We start from the raw sequence: 22,290 nt of genomic DNA on the forward strand, positions 1-22,290 counted from the left end.
AGTATTTCATTCTTTCTTTTAATGTAAAAAGAAATAAAAACATTATTAAGAAGGACTTTTAATCATTGCAGTGTGAGGGTTTATTTATATCACTACATTAGAGAAATACTGTCAGTAAAGACACCAATAGAGAGAAGAGGGGAGACTGATTAAGGGGAGTAAACCAGTTTCACTCATTCCCTAATTTAAACAGAAAGCAAGAAAAAAAAACTTGTGCATTAGCCGCTATATATCCCACTCAATGTTTTAACTACATTGGTTAGAATGGGTACCTAAGATATGGTCAGTCAACTTTTTTACATTTAGTCATTTAGCAGATGCTTTTATCCCAAGCGACTTAAAAGTGAGGAGCATAGCAAGCAATTTGTCAAACAAATGTCAACAGCATCTGCAGTATTGCACTGCCAAGATCTTAAGAGTAGCTGGAAAAGTACAGAAGAAAAAGACAGGAAAGATTTGTTTTTCTTTATAAAAAAAAAAAAAAAAGAAAGAAAAAAAAGACTATTATAGTACGCGCAAATAGTGCAGATATGGTTATGTGCTCACGAAACAGATGCATTTTCAGCTGGTTCTTGATTGTTGAGATTAATTCATTATTTTCATTATTTGAGATCTTCGTCTCTCTCTGATCGTTGCTGCTGTTGTTATTTAATTAATAAAAGGGAAGAGTAAAACAGAGTGCGGATTTTCCTCCTTTTATTTTCAAACCTTTTGCTTTTATCCAGCACTTGTTGGAGAAATGTTGAATGTGCATATTCTCTTTTTTTTCTACGATAAACATTTGGAAAACTAATTTTAAGCATGTCCTCTGAAAATTCCCATTAAGCAGGCAGACATGATTGAAAAACATGTCATGCTCATTTCTGCTATGCACAATTCGGGAATGTGAACCAAGACATACATAAATATGGATCTCTTTGCTACACCTCAGGCAATGAAATAATGCAGCCTTGCATACTGTTAAAGTTTAGAAACCAGCATATTCCACATTAGTATAAAAATGAGTTCAAAATAATACTTTTGAGATGTACCTCGGAAAAGTCTCCATTCTTGATGTGTGCTCGAGCCATGCTGTCCAGCCAGGTGCGTCTGAGCTCTGGAGTGCTGGCGTACGACCGGGCGAGACTGTACTGAAGGTCCAGCAACATTTCAGGGTCTTTTTCGTGCTCTCGCATCTGAGCAGTGGCCATGAGAACGGTGCGAATCCTCATCGTGAGGCCCTTCACTTCGGAGGGAAATGTTGTGGTCTGGGGAGACATAGATAAAAGTGCACTAACACATATTATACATGTACGCAAATGAAGGAAAACAAGCTGGTCAGTCACTCATTTGCAAAAACATATTCACTTATGTGAACATGCAAGCATGTATCGGCAAATGAATTTTTCACGAATCCAGTGAGTTCAGTGTTTTATACCCTGAATCATCTTTTATAGTTTGAAAAGACCAGCTTAACCATTATGCGATTCACATGCTGGTCTACGCTGGTTGGGTGCTGGTCAAGCTGGTGAAGAATTCATTTAAATAAATTCAAATGCGCTAAAAGTGGAATTCGGCCATTAGAGTTTTCCAAGCAAATATTATCTTTACTAAGAAAGTGGCAAGGATATTAAAGGCAAGCCATTTTGGGAAACTGTTCATTATTTTAAGTGTTGATGAATAAAGAATTCATGACTTCATTTATGATGTTCATGTATAAGCTCATAAATTGCTGCAGATCCCTGCTTGCATATAATGTACTGCACCTTCATGGCTTTGTCACTGTTGGCAAAGTTGTTGATGATGGACAGTGACTCCTGGAAACGTGAGCTGCCTGTTAGAGCCACATCAGCTACAAGCTGGCTCACAGCAATGATGATCTAGAGGGGAAACAGAGACACAATGTTAATGCAACATTCCAGAAACATTCTTACAGAACTCTTTAGGTATTCAAAAAAAACAAGTTCAATTTGCATACAGATCTTAATAGCTTTCCATGTCAATCCAAGAGACTTTGGTAGTTACTCCTCGAAACATATGTGAGATGGTGGCATTTAGTTCAAAATAGTGAATATGGTTTGACCAGTCTCACTTGCACCATGAAGAGGTTTCAAAAAGGACATGTAGACTATGCCACATTCTCAAGCGCATTGAGCAAACCTCTTATGTCACTTTTGATAAGCGCATATTCAAAGACATTCAGATGTAGCATACTTCTGTCTGAAGTGATATTCTCAAGTACTGAGAAATGTTACATGCATAAGCTTTTGTGATACATCAGAAGAATTTTTGGGATTCCAAATTAAAACACACACACACACACAATATCAACTATGCTGTCTGAGTACTAAGAATAATGTAACAGCAGCACGCAATTTGGAGCTCAACAACATGAAATACTAGTTACAGTACCACCCTTACAAACTTATGTGGTGACTCCAGTCGTATTTAAATCAAACATGTGATCGCTAATCAGCTTCAAATTAAACGTTTAAAGGGATAGTTCACCCAAAAATGAAAATTCTCTCATCATTTATTCACCCTCATGCCATCCCAGATGTGTTCTTCTGGGATGCCATCTTCTGCAGAACACATACAAAGATTTTTAGAAGAACATTTCAGCTGTAGGTCCATACAATGCAAGTGAATGGTGATCAGACCTGTGTAGCTCCAAAAATCACAAAGGTAACTGAAAAGTAATCCAAATGATTCCAGTAGATAAATTCATGTCTTCAGAAGCAATAAAATAGGTGTGGATGAGAAACAGAATAATATTTAAGTCCTTTTTTACTCTACATCTCAACTTTAACTTTCAGATGTGAAAGTAAAACTAAACAGGCACTGCATGTGATTTTCAGATGTAAAGGCAAAAGTAAAAAATAAATAAATTAAAAAAAAGCACTTAAATATTGATCTGTTTCTCACCCACACCTATTACAGTATATCGCTCCTGAAGATATAGATTAAAACACTGGAGTCATATGAATTAATTCTTTGTTTCCTTTATGTGGTTTATGGAGCTACAAAGTTCTGATCACCATCACTTGCATTGTATGGACCTACAGAGCTGAAATATTCTTCTAAAAATCTATCACACCTATTATATGGCTTCAGAAGACATGGATTTAACCACTGGAGTGATATGGATTACTTTTATGCTGCCTTAACATCCTTTTTTAACCTTCTGAGTTCTGGTCACCATTCACTTGCATTGTATGGACCAACAGAGCTAAAATATTCTTCTAAAAATCTATGTTTGTGTTCTGCAGAAAAAAGTCATACACATCTGGGATGGCATGAGAGTGAGTAAATGGTGAGAGAATTTTTATTTTTGGGAGAACTATCCCTTTAAGAAACTAGAATAATCAGAAACACGCACATACACATTTAAATCCATACAGATCCCACATTTAAATTTTATTAAATTTAACATAACATAATATAATATATAGGGATGGGTATTGATACAGATTTCAAATTTGATTCCGATTCACAAGATGTTGATCCGATTCAATTACAATTCGATTCATATGGATATATTTTAGTTATCATGTCCGCTTTGCTACATATGAAGGAAATTCTCTAATTATACTGTAGACTTTCTAACTAGGTTATTCCAAATTTTCCCAGTTGCTCAACATCAATGCTGACCTTATTCCTACTAAACTCTGGGATTTGAGAGTACTAGCATTTCTTTTAGCCATTCAAGCTGCAAACTCCCATTTGATTGTTGACAAATGTTGCTAAAGTATAAAATGCATATGACAGGCCTATGTTGATAACAGAATTGATAGTATCTGAGAGCCAAATGCAGAATGTCAGGCGTCGTTTCAAGGAATATAACAGGTTCAACACAAGTTCAGCTCTAATAATATGCTGTATTATGCATGCAACAAGCATAATTTTGACTTGTCTCTAATAGCTGATTTGTCTCTTATAGCTATTATTGCCTAGAAGTCTAAGGGGCAAGGCATTGCAGCTCATTCAACTGACATTTTTGTATTGAAAAATTAATATAAGTGCATAAACAAAAATACAATAGAATGCCTTTCCCCATAGGTTTCCATTGTAAGTGCATAGACTGTAAACATGATATCTGTTTGTTTTTACAACTGAGTCAAAATTATTTTCTGTGGTAATTAACAGTGTGCCACTGGTGTTGTCAGGAGAGCTTAACTTTGCTTGAACCCTAACAGTGCTTTGAAGTCTATTTTCATACATACCACCTGCTGATTATTGCTAGATCATTTAGGAACAGCACAACATGACTGCTGACTGCTGCTGTTTTGCGTTTGGGCAACACATTGAACGTGTGTAAAGTTACATTTGGTCTCTGACTCATCAGTGTGCGTGTGTGTCAAATGTACTGTATAAAACAGATCCACCATTGTTTGTACAAAAGGATCTTATGGCAGAGATGGAAACTCGAGTCTGAGGAAAAACTCACTCGAGACTTGACTTAAGCTTCAAATTAGAACAACACAAGCCTTTACGTCTACAAAGATACATATTTTGACTCTATTTAGATACAAGCGAGCTCTCTGTTGCTTTTGCCAGTGAAAATGTGTGGTCCTTTGCTCACTTTTTCGAGGAAATCCCAATAGAAATTATACATTTTTTACCAAAAAGGATTTGAGAATTGACTTAGACTTGGCCTAAAAAGACTTTTAGACTGGGTCTTGTGTCAGAGGTTTTTGAACATGTCTGTCTTTTGAATCACAAGGTCCGAACCTGCAACACTTCTGATATCAGGCCAGATCTTTAACAATTAGGCAACAGCAGTCCTCCCATCTTGGCTACACAACTCCACGGTGAGTAATCACAAGTCTCATGCAAACGTGCCGATGGCCTCTTTACAGTAAACTCTTGTGCAAGACTGTGCAAGCAGAAAACCCTACAGTCAAGGAATAATGGGCCAAAACATGTGCTTATTACAAAGACAGGATACTTAAGAGATCTGATTTCATGCAGATTTGTAGAGAGACAAGAAGGGCAGCCAGTTATTCTCAAGTATAATACAAATAACAAGTGGGCCAGTAAGAACAGACTTGTCATATTTAAGGATTTGCCATGGTGGTCGACTAATCGACTAGTCGTCCAACAACTGATTAGTCGCTTTGTGGGGTTGACTGCTTACATTAATATTTTTAGTGGTGGTGGTTTCAATGGGAGATGCAATTCTCAAACTAACTGAGAGATGCTACTTCTTGGAGAGTGTTTTTACGTGGTCATAGCTTGCTGTGCTTAAAAGTGAATAAAAGTCAGCAGAGTAAATCCTTCTGCAAGAAGTTTTTTCTCTTAAATGCTTTAAGTTTAGTCCATTTATGCACCGCTGCCGTTTCAGCCATCAAAGCGTTGCATCAACAATACAGTAAGACGATCACTGTCGGACGTTAAATCCTCTGCTGTAAGTAATTTTCCCATATTTGCGAGGTGCTTTGGAGAGATTACAGTCTTTTGCCGATTCTGTCTGACACTGCTTGAATAAATAGTTGCAGTAAATACGGTTTAAACTGCTTGATGTCTGAACTACAATAGAATAATGCACAGAGAGGATCGCCCTGAAGCACTCAGGTTACTTTGAAGCGCATCATTCTCCATTTAGGATGTGCATAAGTGGTTTGTGCCACTCTATATTGGAACCTTTGTTATTTCTTACCTGTATTACATTGATAGTTTTGTGCAGTGATATGTTATATTTATTTAGCCTGTATGTTTGTTGAATATCCGTTAGTTATCATGTACATGCGCTTAGCGTCCGTATACCCCTCTATAACATGTCTGATCAGGGTCACGTAAACATAACGGAGCCTAATTATAGCCTACATTCTTAGCCTCAACACAGACTAGTCGATTAGTCGTTCAAACAACCAACCAATTAGGCGATTATGAAAATGTGTAGATTTGCACATCCCCAGTCGTATCGTACTTGGAAAATGAACAATCAAAGAAAACAGGACCAGACTAGCGAGGGGAAAGATAGGTCCCTCTTCAGTTGGAGGCATTTGTATAAATGCCTGAAAACTGCGACGACGTGGAATAGTATAGTCATTATACAGTATATACAGCTGGGAATTAAGGTTCCTTTTTTTAATTAACCGTTAATGGTACTGGAATGTCTGTTTTCTTTCGCAGATGTAGATGGAAAACCGAAATAATATATACAATATACAGTAATGATGCGTTCATATCATGTCGGAATTACCGTAATTGCAAGATTTCGACTTGTAAAAAGCATTCACGTCTTTGTAGAACTTACAAATTGTAAACTCGTAATCCTACGAAAGCTTCAACTTGACAGTCATGATGTCATATAAAAAGAACCAATATGGCAGCGGCTCAACAGTTAAAGTGAACACATACGTATCTCTGTTTATTATGCCATTGTTATCTGAAGCAATTTCTTTGTTCTTAAAAATTTTGCTAGAACATATAGAGGTTAATTAATGAATTAATATAATGGTAAATATTTTGCTATTATCAACAACAAAGCCGTTTTGGCGTTATGAGTGTTGCCATAGAAACTAATAACTTCCATGGTCCCAGGATGTAAACAGCTCGGAGTAGAATCTCCGAGTAGCCTTCTTTGTAATTACAGTAATTCCGACACAATGTGAACACAGCATTAGTATCACTGTTTCCTCAAAATCACTAAAAGAATCTACTGTAAGAACTGCAGAGGAACCGGAATCAGAAACAGAATCCTAAAATTCCTTACGATTCCAACCCTTAATCATGTACCTGTAAGTGCATGCGCAGGAAGCTTTTCCTCTTGGTGTACTCAAAATTGCTCCTCATGAGCAGGTACAGTAGGGCAGATGCCTCTCCACGTAGGACACTTAGTTTAGACATACAGCACTTCAAGACCTCATAACACAGCGAACCACACAGCGTTACACGGCCTTTAAAGAGAGGCACCTGGAACTAAAACATATATTGACATACAAACACATAAATGATTGAAGTTGGTTCATTAAGAAAAAAGCCAATTAAGATCTGTGGTCATTCTTTAGACGTTTTGTAATCACCTTGATGACGAAGGCTCGCAGAGAGGCAAAGATGTGTTTGATTGCTGTTTCTGACTGTCCGACTTTCAGTAAGGTGAGGTATGTGTCAAAGACCTTCTGCATCAGAGCATTGTGACCATCACTGTCCAGCAGTTGATTCTGTTAAGATCCATTTTCACACAATTAGTTAATGGAAGAACCCATTTATCCAACCAGCAGTAGTCCAACTTGTTGTGAACTTCATTATAACGAATCTAACAGTAATTGATCCCCTATTATCCCAAATATTGGACTGGCGATTACCTTAAAGCTCTGTGTGAAGAGTGACAGGACGTCCAGTACTGTAAGGCAAGCTTCTGTCGAGATATTACCCTCAAGCAAGGCCTGATGGTTGCTCTCCGCTTCTGTGGGGCCACCAGCTGAAATACAGGATTCCACTATTAACCAGTGTTAATCAAACAATTGTGGATTATCTTGCAATTTACTGAAGGAAAAATTTACAAGATGCAAGATATAAGATAGTCAAAGTGAATCAAGTCTGGCAGCTGAGCATTTTGTCATTTAGTATCTGAGTGAATATAACTATGGTTATGATGATCATCTGAGACCAATGATAATGTAATTAAGAGTGATGTTTCCAGGTTATGTGATGTTACTGTATAAGTTATGTAACTGTATGATATGTTATGTCATGTCATGCCACACTATATGAATAGAAGTAGTATGCGAACATCCAGAACGGGACACTGCTATAAATGCTCCCATGTAATTTAATAGAAAATGCAATGTTTCGACAACTTGGGTCTTCGCCAGGCAGTAAATGGATTTTTACACTGCCCGACGAAGACCCAAGTGGTCGAAAATGTGTCTTTTTTATTAAATTATTTGGGAGCATTTATAGCAATGTCACACTATATGGCCATAAGTATGTGGACATCCCCTTCTAATTAACGATTTTGGTTGCTCCATTAACTCAACTGAAGAGAAAGCATAATGCTACTCCATTCAATGGCATTCTAGGGCAATGTATGCTTCAAATTTTGTGGCAACAGTTAGGGGAGATCCCTTTTCTATTCCAGCATAACAACGCCCCTGTACACAAATCAAGGTCCAAAGAAAATAAAAAAGTTTTGAAATTAAATGTCCATCAAGCACATATGGTGTCCACAAACTTTTGTCAACATAGTGTATGTTATGATATGTAATATGTTATGTTACAGTATGTTATGTCACATTGTTACAAGAATTTGTTGTGTTACTTCTTGTTTCATTACATTATTTTTTGTTAAGTTTCATTATGTATAGCAGCAGGAAAGTCTGAAAACTGAGTTTTGTTTCATTTTGGTAAGTTTTATTACATTGTTACATTACGTTTTGTTTCGTTACCTTATTTTTTGTATAGAAACGGGAAAGTCTGACATTTTTGTTTCTTAACATTTCGCTATTTTGTGTTACATTGTTACGTTACTTTTTGTTTGGTTGAATCATTTTTTTGCTAATTTTCGTTATGTATAGCAGCAGAAAAACCTGAAAATATTGATTTGGTACATTTCGCTAAGTTGTGTTATTTTGTTACCTTACGTTTTGTTTCGTTACATTATTTTCTGTTAAGTTTTATTAAGTATAGAAGGGGGAAAGTCTGATAATTTTGTTTTGCTACATTTCGCTAAGTTTCATTATATTGTTACTTTACATTTTGTTTCATTATATAATTGTTTAGTTTCATTATGTACTGTATAGAAGGGGAAAGTCTGAAAATCTTGTTTCTTTACATTTCGCTAAGTTGTGTTAAATTGTTACAATAAATTGTTACGTTATTTTTTGTTTCGTTACATTATTTTTTAAGTTACATTACGTACAGAAGGGGGAAAGTCTGAAAATTTGTTTTGGATTTTGTTTAGTCACAACATAATTCCCATAGTTCCATTGATGTTATTCCATAGTTTTGATGACTATTATTCTAAAATGTGAAAAAAAATTATAATAAAGAATGAGTAAGTGTATATTGGTACGTTACTTTTGCTTTGTTACATTTTTTTACTAATTTTGTTTGCTTTGTTTCATTATGTACAGCAGCAGGAAAGTCTAAAAATTTTTTTTTGTTACATTTCGCTACATTTTGTTTTGTCATGTTGTTACTTTACGTTGTAATTGTTTTGTTACTTAATTGTTTGTTAAGCCTTGTTATGTAAAGCAGCAGGAAAGCGAAAACATTTTGTTTTGTTACATTTTATGTTTCATAAAGTTTCATTATATTTTGTTGAGTTACATTATACACAGTTTAGCAGCAGGAAAGCCTGAAAATCTCTTTTTGTAAAGTTTCATTACATTTTGTTACACTGCTACGTATGGCAGCAGGAAAGCATGACATTTATATTCTATAGTGTGATGGAATTTATCACAGAATAAAGAATTTAAAATAACATGAGGACAGGAATTACCCATATTCAGGGTAAGTGAGGTGTCCATAGTGCTGAACTGCTGCAGCTTTGCCTGCATGAGGCTTCCTCGACAACGCAGCACTGGCATGGTCTGAGACTTTCTGTCTGAAGGGAAGAGTTTTGACACCCAGGGCTCCTGGTTTCTAAACCATAACAACACACACAGAAACAGAAACGTACTGCTAATCTTGATACCACTGCTTATTTTATAACACAGGGGTAATGAATGGTAAAGATTTGCCTTTGATGACATGATTATAAATTGTGGCATGTCACAGTTGTGGTTAATGTAAATATGGTAGTTAAATCTCAAATGAGAAACATGATATTGTTGAGTCCCTATCAAGCATACCGGCTGAGGTTTCGTCTACCCACATAGCGTAACTGGATTATACAGATCCTACAAATAAAGACAGAAAATGTGTTTATTATTTGATAGAAAACCATGTACACACAAGGGAAAATTAACATAAATGAACAGAATTATTGCTTGCAAAGGTTATAATGTAAAATCCCAATTCCTAAAAAGTTGGGACAGTATGGAAAACACTAAACAAAAAAACATAGGAGTAATTTGTAAATTATATTCACCCTGTACTATACTGAATGCACTACAACAACACATTATTTGGTGTTTTACCTTGTGAATTTAATTGTTTTTCTGAAAATATGCACTCATTTTAAATCAGATGATTGCAACACGCTCCAAAACAGTTGGGACAGTCGTGTGTTTCCCACTGTGCAACATCACCATTTCTTCTAATAACACTTAAGCGTTTGGGCACTGAAGACACAAGTTTGTCAAGATTAGCAAGCAGAACCTTCCCCATTTATACAATATGCAGGTCATCAGCTGCGTCCCAACTTTTTCGGAATTGAGGTTGTACTTTCCGGGAGCAATTCTCCAAACATCTATTCTTTCAATCATTTTTTAAGACTGGAAAGGCCCAACACTTATTCCACATAACTACGTTATCGCAAATGCTCCTAGCTACGCAAGCTTTATTTCAGCATTTTTTTGGTCCAAAATGTAAACTGCATTGTGGTCGCAATTCATGAAACAACGCAAGCACATTTTGCATTCTCAGAGTTGCTGCAAGAGGTGTTGTAATGGGCATTGCCATACATTTTCTTCTTTAATGATGAGTTTCCTTGTTGGCGTCAACCACGTTCATAACAAAGAAACAGTTTGAAAAGAATCTTGTTGGACATGTTTACACCTAGCTAGCTAAATAATTACAGATCCGGCTTAACGGCACAGACATTTGAAGGTAAATTTATAGTCCCGTTGAACTGGGGTATGCTCCTGCAACAGTAATGCAAGAATGCACACTATGCATGTAAAACGGGACTTCATCCTTACAATGCATTGGCCAAGCATTTGCATTTGCATGCTTGTGTAGAGTTTGTTTCTATCCTAAGACTAGCTCTGGATTAAAATAAACGGTCATGTTTATGTGTTTTATGTTTTAACCCTTGTGTTCTGTTTGGGGTATGAGAGACCCATTTATGGTCAGTTTAATATTCTTTCACTTGTATACACACTATTGTGATATACTGTATTTTTCTCCATTGTCTTTTTGTACATAGTACATGACACAACACAGCTAATAGTGCAGACACATTCAACACAGGTCAACCAAGATCATTGAGTCACTTACTCTAGCAGACTGAGGAAGTTCATGATGTCTTGTGGATTGATTTTTGACCAGTAGGCCATCAATGTGTCTACAGGAAGACATTAAGACAGAAATATAAGCATTAATGCAACATAGCTCAGCTTTTCCTGTTCACAGTGACATTCTGAAGAAGAACTGAGTTTCAATGATGCTCTAACTACTAATGGCAAGTTTTACACTAAATACAACAGAATGAACAAAGAGCAATATCTAGCCAATTAAATATTTTTCACCAGTGATTCCTAGGGGTATGTGAACCTGAGGGGTGCTTGAAAAGACTTTTTTAAACCTGTGAATCATTGTGACATTTAAGGCATAATCTCATTAACATTTGCATAAATTAGGGTGTTTTTACATTTCCAAGTTTTCAATGTCTTTGTAAAAACCTGGATCCAGGAGCAGGCACCAAGTTGTTTAACTCAAGCTTTTTTTTACACTGATGAGAAAACTCTTGCACATTTTAGGCGTATTACTTGTCTGACACCACCCTGTGTGTTTGTTTTTAAAGCACAGAAGGTTATGAAGTTCTACATAGGCTGCCCCATACAGAATCTACATACTTTTTTCTACTTTTTCTAGAAAAAGTGTGCAGATTCGGTGCAGTCTTCAAAAATATAAAAAAGTGTTCTAAGTAGAGCTGATAACCTTAAAGTAATCTTAAAGTATTATTTAAACTCTTTATTAATTGGTAGGGCTGTCGATTTAATGTTATAACTCAGTGTGGTTAATTATATAAAAAAATAACATGTTCCAAATATGAATGCAATTAATCATGTCCTCTGACTGTAATAAGCAATATTCCTATCATTCGAGCAAATTCAAGTTTTAAGTACCACCTGTTTTCAGCAGGGGGCAGTAAGCGAAACTCCAGCTGTAAAGGCAACGCGCACCTGTATGGACAAAATAGCATTTAAACAGCTAGATGGAGTGCAAATTCGAATGCAGGGATGTCGAGACGTGTTTTTCACGAGTTGCAAACTACGTTTAACTTGGCACAGAGACCTAAAAATAAGGTGTTTATGATGCAACGCTACCAAAGTGAGATGCTCCAAAAGAGTCTGACGCATATTTACATTGACGCGTCCTTAGAAAAGCCCTTATAATAAATCTGTCTTGGAAAGATTGACGAATTCAATCGCAAAATGGATTGCTGTGGACTGCCGGTCAGTGATAGGCTTATATTCATTAACAAAATTTATACTTTCCTCTTCTGCCACAATAATATAATTCATTTTAATTATCTGAATTATTTATAATATACTGTATATTATTATTTATATATATTTGAATATAACTATTTTTATTATTTAATCATTATATATTCAATTATTGTTATCAGAGGGCCTTATATATATATATATATATATATATATATATATATATATATATAGACACATGCAATTATTTTAATTAATTGGCATATAATGTCATTAATTAAATTAAAAATGTAATCGATTGACAGCCCTACTAATTAGTAAAGAGATTAATTATTTCGTATTTTTTCCTAATTTCATTTTTACTTTCTATATCTCATAACTGGTCTGATAAATTATAATAAACTATCAGAAGACAATTTGAGTGGTGCTTGAACATGCAAAACCTGCAACCACTATGCTAGGGTGTGTTAGTGGTTTGCTTGGGCATTACTTTGTGGTTGCTGAGGTGTTCTGGGTACAGTGTTAATCTCATCAACCAAATTTGTGACCCAAATGTTTGTTGACGAAGGTTTTTTCTTTTATTTAATCAATGAAGTGAATCAACAGGTGAACTTGAAGCGCTATCAGAATGCTTAACAAGTGTTGTGAATATGCTGTTTCCGTAAAAACGTGCAACACAAAACGCAATATTCTAAACTGTATAGAAAATAGTCACTAAAGCATGAACAATTCACAATACAGTAACTTCTAAAAAGTAACTGATACTTCAGTAAGTTTATTATATGCTATTATTTCAGAAGCTCAGGTTTTCACAAAAGGAATGTTTTCACAATGTTTTCTTTATCTTTGATACATATTAAATAAATCGAAATGTTTTAATATTTAATTAAAGTTTGGTATATTACATTTTGACATGTTTTTGTCATTTTGCAAACAACTAAAATATGTTATATAAATTATATGCCATTTTAGTCCGAGTAAAACTGACTAAAATAAATTATGAAAAAGACTGAACTATGACTAATCTATAAAATGTAACACTGTTTGGTGATGCTATGGCATTGCTAGGTGGTTGCTAGTAAAGTAAGAGACGGCGCACATGTGTACAACTCATCAGAAAGCTCCACAGATTTTAAAAGAAATTGGAACACCCATCAATCATAAACTTCAACACATCCCCTGTCCCTTGCCCAGTTAGACTGTACTCTCAGTTCCATAATATAAATCAGTGCAGAAAATGCAGATTCCATCTGGGCCTGAGTCATTACAGTGTGCTTACCATCTGATAAAGTTCTTATAATATGCAGGTAACACAGAAGCAGCCCTCTGATCTCATACTGTCCCAGATGGCCAATGGCAGGCAAAGTGCCGATTTTGGAACCACGCCTGTGTAACTAAGCAGACATGTACACATGACAAAATGATGCATGGTGTCATGTGATGTGAATTATGGACACCTATAGTCAGTGCTGGGTGGATTATTTGTGAATTGCAATCGGGTATTGATTACAAATTACATGACAAAAAAATGCAATCAGTAACATAATATTGAAGATTACATTTTGGTGTAATCTAATCTGATTACTTGTGGATTACTTCCAACCGAATTCTGCATGCTTAATCGTTTGAGTGGTGCTTATGTCCACAAACTCAGATAAATGATTGCAAATGTAAAAATATGAAGGAAGATTTCATATTTTCATGTTTTCCCCTGTGCTGCTGAAAGAGGCAAGATAACACAAATGTGGTCATGCAGTTTCACCATTTTACAAACGCCATCCACATGTGATTAGAGATCAAGCCAGTTATATTTGTGAATCGGCATCACAAAAATGTCTCTAAGCTATCACGACACCAAAAGTGCATTCATAAACATTATTGAAGCAGACTACAAAAGCAATTTAAGAAACTAAAAGTAACTTTACGGTGCTTATCCAATTGAATACGAAATTACGTGTATTTGAAGTACATTTTGATGCCTTTAATGGACAAATCCCTTCCAAAGACATTGTGACACATGGTTATATTACACAGAGAGTGATAATTCAAATAATATTTGAAAAAATGTGTTTCAGTTGGTTAGATTTGCGAAAGTTAAAAAAAAAACTTGCAAACATACCTCCAAATGCTTCTTTAGATTTGAAGTAGAATCCTTCGCAGTTAGTTGGATATTAACTTGTGGAAGGCAGAGTTCACATTGTGATGTTTTTGCCCCGTGTCTCCTTAAAAATGAAATTATCTGTATAGATCCAGTGGTTAAATGCTGAGGTAGACCGCTCCATCTTCACCTGGCTGGCTAGTAGCATAACAACCCTCCCCTTCTCTTCCGAAAACACTAAGATTTACCGAACATATATCAGCGGTATGCTGTAAGATTAAACAAATCAAAAATCAAATAACTTTTATTGTCACACAACCATATACACAAGTGCAATAGTATGTGAAATTCTTGGGTGCAGTTCCGAGCAACACAGTAGTCGTGACAGTGATGAGACACATACCAATTTACAATAAACTTTATCAAATTTACACAACACAATTTAAAATCTAATATACACATAATTACACATAACACAATATACAAATAATAACATACAATGTACATTACACAATACACACAATATAGAATACACATTATACAATAAAAATAGTATATATATAGTATATATAAAATGTACAGTAGGTTGTATTGTACTGTACTGACATACAGGCTGTCGGTTGATAGAAAGTTGCCAGTGTGTTGTTAAGAGAAAATATAATTATGAGAGTCCGGTGTGAGATATAAGAGTAATAAGTGCAGTGCTGATGTATTTTGATCGTGAGAGATCAAGAGTTCAAAAGTCTGATTGCTTGGGGGAAGAAGCTGTCATGTAGTCGGCTGGTGCGGGTCCTGATGCTGCGATACCGTCTGCCTGATGGTAGCAGTGAGAGCAGCCCATGGCTTGGGTGGCTGGAGTCTCTGATGATCCTCCGAGCTTTTTTCACACACCGCCTGGTATATATGTCCTGGAGGGAGGAAAGCTCACTGATGTGTCTGGCAGTTCGCACCACCCTTTGCAGGGCTTTGCGGTTGTGGGCAGTGCTATTGCCGTACCAGGCGGAGATGCAGCCAGTCAGGATGCTCTCTACAGTGCAGGTGTAGAACCGTGTGAGGATGTGGCGGTTCATTCCAAACTACCTCAGCCGTCTCAGGAAGAAGAGGCACTGATGAGCCTTTTTCACGATGGCCTCAGTGTGGACGGACCATGTGAATTCCTCAGTGATGTGGACACCCAGGAACTTGAAGCTGCTGACTCTCTCCACTGGTGCTCCATTGATGGTGATGGGGCTGTGTTCTCCATCTCTTCTCCTGAAGTCCACCACAAGCTCCTTTGTCTTACTGACATTGAGGGAGAGGTTGTACTCCTGACACCAGTGTGTCAGAGTGTGCACCTCCTCTCTGTAGGCTGTTTCATCATTGTCAGTTATCAGACCTACCACTGTCGTATCATCAACAAACTTAATGATGGCATTGGAGCTGTGTGTTGCCACACAGTCATGTGTGTACAGGGAATACAGGAGTGGGCTGAGAACACAGCCCTGCGGGGCTCCAGTGTTGAGGGTCAGTGACGAGGAGATGTTGCTGCCCATTCTAACCACCTGGTGTCTGCTTGACAGGAAGTCCAGGATCCATCTGCACAGTGAGCTGTTTAAGCCAAGAGTCCGGAGTTTCTCATCAAGCTTGGAGGGCACTATGGTGCTGAATGCTGAGTTGTAGTCTACAAACAACATTCTCACATAAGTGCTCTTTTTTTCCAGGTGGGAGAGAAAGGTGTGTATTGTAGATGCAATGGCATCATCAGTGGAGTGGTTGTTGCGGTAAGCAACTGTAATGGGTCCAGTGATGGAGGCAGCACAGAGCAGATGTAATCTCTGATTAGTGTCTCAAAACATTTGCTGATGATGGGGGTCAGAGCAACAGGACGCCAGTCATTTAAACAAGTGATTTTGGATTGCTTTGGAACAGGCACAATGATGGATGTTTTAAAGCATGTGGGGACCACAGACAAAGAGAGGGAAAGGTTGAAAATGTCCATAAAAACACCAGCCAGTTGGTTCGCACACACTCTGATGACGCGGCCCGGAATGCCATCTGGACCCGCGGCTTTGCGGATATTCACCCGTCGGAAGGATCGGGTGACATCCACTACAGAGACGGAGAGTGAACTAACCTCTGTAGCTTTGGCCGCGAGAGCTCTCTCCGTGAGGGCGGTGTTATTTCCCTCGAACGAGCATAAAATTATTTAGCTCATCCCGGAGAGAGGCAGCGGTGTTCACGACGGAGTTTTTCTTCCCTTTAAAGTCCATGATGATGTTAATTCCCTGCCACATGCTTCTAGAGTTGGTGGTGTTAAACTGTCCTTCAATCTTGTTCCTGTACTGACGTTTTGCTGTTCTGATTGTTTATGCTCCTCCGCGTTCCCGGAATTAAAAGCGGAGGTCCGTACATCAAGTGCCGCGTGAAAATCACTATTAATCCAAGGTTTCTGGTTCAGATAGATCCATATTGTTTTGCTCGGAAAAATGTCCTCTATGCACTTTCTGATGAAACATGTTACGCTATCAGCGCAAAGCTCGATGTCGTCATCAGAGGCGGACCGGAACATCTCCCAGTCCGCATGATCAAAACAGTCTTGTAGCATAGAGTCTGACTGGTCCGACCAGCACTGAATCGTTCTGAGGGTGGATGCTTCCTGTTTCGGTTTCTGCATGTAATCGGGCAGAAGCAGAATGGAGGGCGGGGGAGGGATTTGTAGCCATCCCGGAAGGGAGAGTAGTAATGGTCCAAAACCCGGTCCCCTCGTGTGTTAAAACTAATGTGTTGGTGGTATTTTGGTGCGACTGATTTGAGATTGGCTTTGTTAAAGTCCCCGGTCACAATGAACGCGGCCTCAGGGTGCGCAGTTTCCTGCTTGCTTATAATCCCGTACAGTTTCTTGAGTGCCCGGTCTGTGTCGGCTTGTGGCAGGATGTACAAAGCTGTGATAATGACCGCTGTGAATTCCCTCAGTAGCCAGAATGGTCGACACAGAAGCATGAGAAATTCCAGATCAGGAGAGCAGAAAGACTTGATAGAATGTACGTTCCTCTGATCACACCATGATTTGTTGATCATAAAACATACACCACCACTTCTACTTTTACCTGAGAGGTCTTTCGCTCTGTCCGCTCGGTGCACGGAGAACCCCGCGGGTTCAATGGCTGAGTCTGGAATCTCCGTAGACATCCAAGTTTCTGTAAGGCAGATAATGCAGCAGTCCCTCGTCTCTCGTTGGAAAGAGATCTGCGCTCTCAGCTCGCAGAGCTTGTTGTCCAGAGACTGAACATTTGCCAGTAGAATACTGGGTAGCGGGCATCGATTTGCGTGACGTCTTACTCTGATGAGAACGCTGGCTGTGTTTCCCCTTTTCCTTTTGCGTTTCTGCGCTCGGGCTGTCCAGACAAAGGGCTCCGCTGGTGTGTTTGTAAACAGCAGGTCGGCATTGAGGAATTTGAAGTCCGGTTTACGGTGTGTAATTGCAGAACCAATGTCCAAAAGTGTTTGTCTGTCATAGACAATAAGGCAGGCAACATCAAAGACAAAAAACATAAGAATTGTAAACAAAACAAACAAAACACTACAATGTTGTGTTGGAGCTCGCAACGCAGCAGCCATACTCGGCGCCATCTTGAGTCAACAAAGAGAATGATTAGGATAATCAATAAATTATTAACAATTAACTGCCGTTGCCTTGTTAATATGTAATCATGTAATCCATAAAAAGTAACTTTAGTCCAATTACGAGTATGTTAAAATTAAATTTAATCCAATTACAAGTACTTGCTTTTGTAATCTGATTACATAATACAGATTACGTGTAATCCACTACTACCCAGCACTGTCTATAGTGAAATAGATGTCTGTTGTTCACCTCATTGATGTCTGGAGTACCAGGATCCCCATACAAAGAGCCTCTAGATTCCATTCTCCTCACAAAGTCTTTCTGGGGGATAGCACTGGCTGTGAAACACACAGAGAGAGAGAGAGCGAGAGAGAGAGAGAGAGAGAGCCAAACAACCAGTTTAATCAGAACATACAGAATACACATTCCACACACAGGTGGTGTTGTGTATAAACACAGCATACAGCACAAGTTTAAAGTTTGGACAATCTCGACAAGCATTTTTTATGATCTCAAAAACATTGTGATCTAAATGTGTATGCTTGAATGCTTGAAATGATTTTTGTAGACAAATATAAATTGTTTATGTATGAATTTCTAGTTGGACCAATTTGTGCAGGAAAAGCAGCCAACAAGTGTACAGCAAGCATGGGGACTTTTTTAAAAAAGCCTCCCAATTGGACCTCATGAAGTTGACTGAGAGAATGCCCAGCATGTAAAAGCTGTATGGTGTAGCAGGGAAATGTTGTTACAGTGTTATTTTATTTTATTTCAATCCACTTTATTTCTCAGATGCATAGGTAAATGTCTAAACCTACTGGGCATTACTGCCTGCTGCACCTCCGCCTTCAGTTGTCCAGCTATGAAGTCATCAGCTGGGAGCCACCTATCACTGATGTTTTGCCCAATTAATCCCAGAACATCTCCTGGTGGTGGGATAGCGGTCAGGGACATCTCCCTGCCACTCCCTGCAGCTGGACACCAGCTCCTCTCGATTGCCTCTCATTCTTGCTCTCCCATCAAGACATTCCTCTTTTCCCATCAAGACATACTTTACAACCAGTGTTCTATACAACCCTCCCCATGAGAATACCTACCCTGCATCCAAGGCCTCTTCTCTGTTAGAAAAAAACACAAGCTATCAAACTCTGCCTACCACCCATCCAGTGCCTGTCCTTAAACCAATCCTCCAACAGATTAAGTAGGAGTGCGACGTGAGACGCGAGTCCCTAGACTGCATCAGCGGCCCCTCCAAAGCCTAGCTTGGCCTGGTTTCGCTCCCCCACTCAATCCCTCTCCAGAAACCCCCAGATAAGGACAGAGTGGGTCAGCAGAAATAGCTCCTCCCCACCCTTTTCCTCTTCTACTTGCTACCTCACTACATATAGCATTTGTTCCCTATTCATACTTTCTTACTTCAGCACACCCCACTTTTCATCCTTCCTTCTTAACCATAGCCAGAAGCTCACTTTTTCTGCTTTCTCTGCCATTTCCTTCAGAGACTTCTTCAACTCTGATTCAAAGATGCCAATGTTTTTCAACAGGTGCTGCATTGATGTTCCAATAAACCCTCGACACCCGACCTACACAGGGTAAGTGGCAGCCCTCCATCCATTTTTCCTGCACTCAGCAACCAGATCAGCAGATTTTAGCTTCTTCCTCTCATAGGCTGCCTCCAGTCCCTCTTCCCATGGGACAGTAAGTTCAATAATTATGACTTTCCTAGCTGATGCTGACTATAACACTATGTTTGGCCTCAGGAAGGTGATGGTGATCTCAGAAGTAAATTTTAGCTTCTGGCCAAGGTCGACCATCATTGACCAATCAGTTCCATGTGCCAGGATTGACCTTTCCTCCCTCTGTGCTGTGCCTTGTGTGGCACCTCCCTTTTTAACAAACTCAATGTACTTCCTCTGAGGAGCATGATGGCCTTTGTTGGCCTTTATTCTAATCATCTCAAGGATCTCTGCCATCTTTCGCAGAACCTGATCATACCGCCACCTGTACCGTCCTAGTGCCAAGGCGGTCTTGCACCCAGCCAACATGTGCTGCAGATTTGCTCTTGGGGCATCGCAGAGGGGGAAACTTTCCTCATTTCCAAATCACAGAGACAAATTTCCAGTGCTTGGAAGAGCATCATAGGTGGATCTTATTAGAAAATTTAGCCTGGTCAGCCCACTCTAAAACTCTATTAGATATACCTTCCCATACTGTCCAACACCCTTGCTACTGCTGGCTGACTGCTCGAATCATATATACTTCCTCTTCCATCTTAGTTATGTCTGCCACTATCATCACTTTCTTCTGTTGTTTAGAGGCTGCTGACCACAGTTTGGGAGCCATTCCCCATCCAAGGCCTGCTCTTCCTGATTGGGTACTTCCAATGATCTCTTGTTGCTTCAGTCTTGAAACCGCCCTGTTTACTACCTCATCTGCCTTCCAGGAGCGGCCTGTTCGGACCTGGACTTGACAAGCCTTCACTGACTAGTCTGTTGATTCCCTTAGTTCTAAGAACAGCCAGGTCTTCTCCTGCTTGTAACCCAGGGTGATGGATTTATTGGCAGCTGTAAGGCATTTCTTCCAAACAATGCTACATCTGAAAGAAAACGCAGCAAGCCCAGCCACTTTCTGAAGTAACTGTTGGCCTTGGTGTCCATCCTTGCCACTGCTGCTGCAGTTATCTCACACATCTTTAGCAGCCACATCAGGTGATGATACAATGTAAATTGGTAACACCAGACTTTGTATTTGCCTGGGAGATGACAATATTTTCCAAGCCTTCTTTCAGCTGCTTCAGAACCAACCCTGCCATGTGTTTACCTGACAGATCTGCTTTGTATTCTATCCCTAAACTTCGAATGGACTGCTCTGCCAGCACCGGGATTCTTTCACCATCCACTGCAAATTATATCTGGTCACTTCTGATCCCCTTATGAATAGAAAATCTATGTGACTATACTGGCTTGATCTTCATCCTGGCCCATGCCAAAAGCTCTTCCAGTCTGTTTGTACATGTAGCAGTCTGGAGGATGCTTGTGACATCATCCATACAGCTGCGCAGTGCTGGCAATCTTACCCCAGATTGTGCACGGATACTTGGGCCATCTGTCTAGCACCAATTAGGATGATCTCGACTGCAGCTGTGAACAGGATGGGAGAGATTGAACATCCCATCGCAATCCCTTATCCCGTTGCTGCCATCCAGTTTTGTAATCCTGTGTTGTATAACAAGGGGTATGTCCACATAGTAACTATCTACCAAGCTCTTATTACACTCTGGTAAATGGAAAACTCCACTGCATAGCTGATGAGCTGGTGTGGAACCGATCCATAGGCATTTTTCAGGTCCAGCCAGACTACATGGAGGACTTTCTTGTCTCTCTTGGCAGACTGGATCTGCTCCCATATTACTGACGCATGCTCCACACATCCAGGAAAACCTGGTATACCTGCTTTCTGGCAGATTGTGTCAATGTATCCATTCTTCAGGAAGTGATCTGACATCCTCCTTGCTACCACCGAAAAAAAAACTTTCCCTCCACATTCAGTAAAGCAATACTCCTAAAGTGACTTATGTTGGTGGATTCCTGTTCTTTGGATATAAAGATGGCCACTGCCCTTCACCATTCCAGGAGTATACACAGCTTCTTCCAGGCAACTCACAGTAGTCCCCATAACAGTTTAAGAACTGTTGGGCACCGCTTACACAGCCTATATGTGATCCTGTTCGGGCCTGGGGCTGAAGTTGCCATTGCTTTTTCTACCACTCAACTTGGGTGGAGCTATATCAAATCCCACTACTGGCTCCGCTGGCTGAGGGACATATCCGGGTGAACCTAGAGGGCTGACTTTATGGGGATCCCCTAGTTGTTCTTTCATGTGATCTTCTAGATCTTGCTTCATCATCACCAGCTTTCCACTCCTCTTCTCTTCAAGAAGATTTCTGGCAAACTTAAAAGGATCCTTGATGAATTTCATCCTCTCATGCTCCTTCCTTCTTCTCTGCTGACAAATTATCTCTGCCCTCCTCAAAACCGACAACCTAGCCCTTATGCAATCCCACAATACCTTCAAGCTCTCCTTCTCATGCTCATCTGGTCTTCCCCATGCCTTGCGAAGCTGCCTCTTCTTTTTCACCAGCTTAATTATTTCCTTTTCTCTCCTACCCATCACCCTGGGACCACACTTCTTCACTGACGCTTCCCCAAATCTACCTACGCATTCATAAACAATGTCACTAAACATATTAAGCTTGGCCTCCACCCTTCTGTTGAGTGCATTCTCCAAGGTGGAGCACTGGTCTTGGTCTAGTCTGCTCCAGGCTT

At 39.1% G+C, this 22,290-nt stretch overlaps 1 protein-coding gene across 1 annotated transcript in view; it reads right to left on the reverse strand.

Annotated features, from left to right (window-relative positions):
• Positions 1-22,290, reverse strand: part of LOC127450161 (dedicator of cytokinesis protein 11-like) — a 121,170-nt gene that overhangs the window by 20,835 nt on the left and 78,045 nt on the right. Inside the window, exons 35-44 of the mRNA XM_051714052.1 lie at positions 18,215-18,303; positions 13,543-13,657; positions 11,089-11,155; positions 9,780-9,827; positions 9,428-9,570; positions 7,290-7,405; positions 7,008-7,145; positions 6,721-6,903; positions 1,746-1,859; positions 1,032-1,247 (exon numbers count right to left, since the gene is read on the reverse strand). Of these exons, the coding sequence (XP_051570012.1) occupies positions 1,032-1,247; positions 1,746-1,859; positions 6,721-6,903; positions 7,008-7,145; positions 7,290-7,405; positions 9,428-9,570; positions 9,780-9,827; positions 11,089-11,155; positions 13,543-13,657; positions 18,215-18,303 (1,229 nt within the window). The remainder of the gene's footprint in view (positions 1-1,031; positions 1,248-1,745; positions 1,860-6,720; positions 6,904-7,007; positions 7,146-7,289; positions 7,406-9,427; positions 9,571-9,779; positions 9,828-11,088; positions 11,156-13,542; positions 13,658-18,214; positions 18,304-22,290) is intronic.

Source organism: Myxocyprinus asiaticus, chromosome 1 (genome assembly GCF_019703515.2).
Source record: "Myxocyprinus asiaticus isolate MX2 ecotype Aquarium Trade chromosome 1, UBuf_Myxa_2, whole genome shotgun sequence".
NCBI classification, from domain to species: Eukaryota; Metazoa; Chordata; class Actinopteri; order Cypriniformes; family Catostomidae; genus Myxocyprinus; species Myxocyprinus asiaticus.